This window comes from Pseudorasbora parva, chromosome 20 (genome assembly GCF_024679245.1).
Source record: "Pseudorasbora parva isolate DD20220531a chromosome 20, ASM2467924v1, whole genome shotgun sequence".
NCBI lineage: Eukaryota > Metazoa > Chordata > Actinopteri > Cypriniformes > Gobionidae > Pseudorasbora > Pseudorasbora parva.
Window position 1 is genome coordinate 38,000,046 of NC_090191.1, and position 4,959 is coordinate 38,005,004.

At 37.5% G+C, this 4,959-nt stretch overlaps 1 protein-coding gene across 3 annotated transcripts; it reads left to right on the forward strand.

The window, feature by feature from the left end:
- Window positions 1–980: 980 nt before the first annotated feature.
- nfyba (nuclear transcription factor Y, beta a) lies at window positions 981–4,711 on the forward strand. Of its 3 annotated transcripts, none has more exons than XM_067427097.1 (7): window positions 981–1,018; window positions 1,814–1,907; window positions 2,017–2,150; window positions 2,740–2,937; window positions 3,769–3,847; window positions 4,041–4,120; window positions 4,239–4,711. In XM_067427097.1, exons 2-7 carry the CDS (start codon window positions 1,814–1,816, stop codon window positions 4,269–4,271), a joined length of 618 nt encoding a protein of 205 aa, XP_067283198.1. In that variant the 5' UTR covers window positions 981–1,018; the 3' UTR covers window positions 4,272–4,711. The 3 variants fall into 3 exon arrangements, with proteins under 3 accessions (XP_067283198.1, XP_067283195.1, XP_067283196.1); XM_067427094.1 differs by lacking the exon at window positions 981–1,018 and adding an exon at window positions 1,025–1,177; XM_067427095.1 differs by lacking the exon at window positions 981–1,018 and adding an exon at window positions 1,027–1,167.
- Window positions 4,712–4,959: the final 248 nt, after the last annotated feature.

The window sequence follows — 4,959 nt, forward strand, 5'->3', positions numbered from 1 at the left end:
TGGGAAGAACTGGAAGCCTGCAATGTTAATTATTTATTAATGACATTATTTCATGCATAGATGTTCTACATAATCGTCCCAAGTTTCTTGGTCGGGTGCAGAAGAGTTTATGGCAAAGTCCAAATTGAAAATTAAGTCTTAATTTGTATGGATATAAACTGCCACAACATTTCCTCCTCAGTAAGCAGTTGCTAATAGCATTATACATTCACGGTCCACACAGCATTCAGTGCTGAGTGAAGCAGAAACGTTTAAAATTCATGAGTGATTTTGCATTCTGGACGTGCTGATTAGAGGCGGTTTCTGAGATGTCCATTCCCCAAGAGGGATTTAGGCCATGGTGTTGATGTCCTCTGTACAGCTAAAAAATACAACATAAAATGTATATAAACTCCTGATAAATGCAGATATTTGTGGTCAACCTGTTACTCTTTGTGTTTATTCAGCCTACTTTTTAATTTGCTTCACTGTGCATGACACGTTTAAAGCTACCATTGGTGCATCATTCAGTTATGATGAAAGAAGAAGGCATATGAAGCAATTAAATGTAGATATTTTCACATGATGATGATAAACAAATACTGTGTTGGAATTTGAAATCCACCCTATCGGTTCCTTTTAGCTCTAGCTTTACCAATCAATGGAAATGAAAGGGGAATTGGAGCATGTGGGAGGGAAGGATGTATATTATTTTCAACCTATTTACATACAATTAATTGAATTGGTAATTACCCACATGCGGACCTACAGTGAGCATGAATCTAATCATATCATCAAACCAAATGAACAAAAAAAAAAGAGTTTTTTATTTTATTTGGAAGAATTAAGGCCATTTGAGCACCATTTGCACAATATATAAATGCAAACAAATGCACTGGATTTTGTCGTTTTATCCCCATTATCACCTCAGCGCGCCCCCTGGTGACCGACATCCACACGTGCCCAAGTGCACAAGCCACAAACTGTCTCGCGCAGCCCGATTTCCGTCCAATCAAGTTGCAGCGCGAGCGCGAGTCAGGTTTGTATTTGTGGCTCCGGTCAAATGATCCGCTTCAGCGATAATTCTCGTGTTTAACGGGTAGAAGGGAATGTTACCGGAAGGCGTTTACAAGTTTTACCGGGCCTGAAGGAGCATTTAAATGCATGAAGTGTTGAAAGAATGACTGAGTGAGGATGGGTAAGGGATTATTTAAGTGGAGAGATGGGGGCTACATGCTCGCGAGGGCCCGAAGCCACATTTTAACCGCATTTAATAAGCACTTCAAGTTTATTTAAAATAGAAGACTGTTAGTTTCTGGTTAAAGTATCCCAATTATTGATTAACGAGCTGTTCTTCCTGGTAAATGCGTGGAATTAGTTAGCTGGAGCTGCTGTGATGCTAACCTGCTAGCTGACTATCAAAACAAAGGGCTGCTGCTAGATACATCCAATATATAATACTTTATATTTATAACATATCCAGAGCCACGTTGTACACATTTATTACGGTTTGATTTTATTATGTTATATTTTTGTATGTATATATAAATAAATAAATATATATACATATATACACATACATATATATAATAGCACACATAGGGTTAAAAGATTTATATATATATATATATATATATATATATATATATATATATATATATATATATATATATATATATCTTTAACCCTTTGTGTGCTATTCATTATTAGTTTTGAATCATACTCTGGAGCGTTATTTAGTTATCTTTTCTCGGGCCATGTGTGTGTATTGCACATTGTAAAGCTGTTATTGAAATAAATGCTTTAACACAACCCGTCATATTTGTGTGTTCAGATGGACGGAGACAGCAGTACCACAGATACCAGTCAGTTAGGAATAACTGGAGAGTATATGACCGGAGGGACGTATGTCTTACAGACCCAGGATGGTAAGGACATGACCTCACCACCAATCATCCATCTGTGTTAGAGCTAATTAAGAAAACATTTATGATGAGATGAGAAGCAGCATTTTTATTGTTCATTGTCTGTGTGCAGATGATGGGGATGAAAGTTTTAACGACCATGAGGATGGTAACGGAAGCAAAGACAATTTCCGAGAGCAAGACATTTACCTTCCCATCGCTAATGTTGCCCGGATCATGAAGAATGCCATCCCGCAGACTGGAAAGGTAGTTGCTCATTCTTAATTTCTGTGTTGTGCATCTTCCAATGTTCCCATGGCCTTGGAAATCCTAAAAATATCAGGAAGTTTTAACTCATGAAAATGAATAAAACCTTAACATTTTATAGACTTTTAGAAAAAAAGGTTGAGGTTTTTTTTTCCAGATTTTAAAGTCGGCAAGAAACGGAAGTTGCTTTTTTCCCCCCCTAATGTGACATATTTAAGAGGAATGGCATCTTGAACAAGAAAAAATGTAGGACAGGACTTGATTTTGCTCAATGGGCATTGATTGGATGGCTGTGGTTTGCTGGTTGCCCGGTCCTCGTGCCAGTAAACACATCATTGGAGAAGTCCATGCAAGAGGGAGGGGAAGTTTTTTTGATTAGATTAGGGCTCATGAATTAAAAAAAAAATAATGTGCACAAATAAATAATTTATTACAAATGCTTTCATATTCCATAATAAATAAGAATTTAGATCATGTTGACATTACAATTTTTCATTAGCTAGAAATTGTCTTTTTGAGTGCGAGCTCTATGAAATCCTGAACTAAAGTACAAGTAAAGATCTTTTGTCAAATCTCTTTTTAATCGCAGATAGCGAAGGATGCAAAAGAGTGTGTGCAGGAGTGTGTGAGTGAGTTCATCAGCTTCATCACATCCGAGGCCAGCGAGAGATGCCATCAAGAGAAACGCAAGACCATAAACGGAGAGGACATCCTGTTCGCCATGTCCACTCTGGGTTTTGACATGTACGTGGAGCCGCTTAAACTCTACCTGCAGAAGTTCAGAGAGGTATTATTCACTCACTCACATATACACACACCAGTTTACACACCATGTGAACAGGACCAAAATATTGATGAATTGGTTCCAGCAATTTACCATTAAGGGAAGTTGTAAAATGACCAGTAAATTACCTGTAATGTGCACTGTAAATGCAGAATGATTACCGGTATATTCACGTATGTCAGAACACACTGACGTAAGGCGTCTGCTTTGGGCCAATCAGAAGTTCTTAGGAGATACATTATCAACTTTGACCGTTGCGTCATGTTTTGCAGCTTTTTCAACGTGTCGTACTCGAGACTCAGCCTTCTTTTCCATTTATCAGCTCTGCAGTTGGATACTATAATGTGTGTCTCGTTTTTAAGAGCAAACATATGTTCTGTTTGATCATCCGTTATGCCCATCGCTGAGACATCAAAATATGTTTTCAAATTGAACATAGTGAAACTAATGCGCTGCTTCTCTTGCGGGTGAATGACGACAACTGTGCAGCCTTTAAAGATGACTGACATCCCAGAATTGACTGTTTTTTTGCTGCTGATGTGTGAACGGTCTCTTACCGGTAAAAAGCCAGAATGCCGTTGCTTGTGTAAACAGCACATTTTTATATTCTGGTGATTTTCCAGCAATTTACCGGGATTGGTGTGTGAGAGGGGCTATTGACTGTCCATCCATATAAAGGATTATAGAGAACATATTTTTAAGGGAAACAAAGATATGAAATATTGCAGTGTCCTTTGTACAAAAGCAATACCTGCATGTCATCTCATCATAAATGTAATATTAAGAGCCCAAATTGCGGTTGGAAGTTACAAGTGACATGTTCGTGTTTCCAAGGCAATGAAGGGTGAGAAAGGCATCACTCCAGTTACAGTGAGCGAAGGCCTTGGTGAAGAACTAACAGATGACACCTTCAGTAAGTGCAAACTCATTTCATTTAGCTTATTTTAAGCATATGGCTGCATTTCACTTCAGAATTGTAATGAGAGATGTATCCAAACTCTGTAGCATCACCAAAACATACGGCACCCTTCGCATTGTGCTTATTTCTAGATATTCGTTTTTTAAAGGGTTTCCATGATGAAATCATTTTCATTTTAAACTTGCAGCCGGTCAGTTGCCTGCAGGACTGATCACTGCAGATGGCCAGCAACAGAACGTGATGGTATACACCACCTCATACCAGCAGGTTAGTATGTTAAACAACTCGTATTAACCCATAGATATATGATTGAACAGGTAGACAGACTGAATCATTTACTGTTATGCTCATTATTTAAACCGTCTCTCTTTTTCTACTCCTTAAGATCCCAGGCGTTCAGCAGATACAATTCTCATGACTGAAGAACAGGCCTGACTATATCTAGTGGCCTGTTCAGTTTCCAGACAGACTTATCTCTTGCCCTGCACAGTTTTCAGGTCAGTGCTGGAAGACCAAGAGATGCCTGGTTACTAGAGCAGGAACAAAAGTGCCTGTTGCCAGGAGGCTGATTTGATCTTAAGTGATGTCTTGTGATTCATTCAGTATTATATTTAGGCCATTGTGTTTCAATTGGTCTGCTTGGTACAGGCCACACCAATTATGTTTTTTTGTTCTTATTTGGTATTTAATAATTTTTAAAGTTTGGGATGGGGGGAAACAAGAAGGCCATATTGACCATTTACATTCCCACAATTAAGGGAATTCTAATTTGATATAGCATTTGATCTTAATTAACCTCATGTACTGACATTGTTATGCTGATTGTTTGAATAAAAATGTGATCTGTCTTTGTTTGAATGAATGTTGTTTAGCATGTCTTTTAAAAAGTCACCCATTAATATTTAAACTTTTATAGAAAATAAAATAAAAATGGTCAAAATTAATTTGAATGAATGTATTCATTTTAGTGCGATACCCTTTTTAGCAAACTTAAGCCTATACAAAAAAAAACGTATGGGAATGTGTGGCAAAAAAATGAGCGTGACTGAAATGTGAAACAAGTATAAAACAAAACAAAAAAGTTAAATTCAATTAAAAGGGTCAAA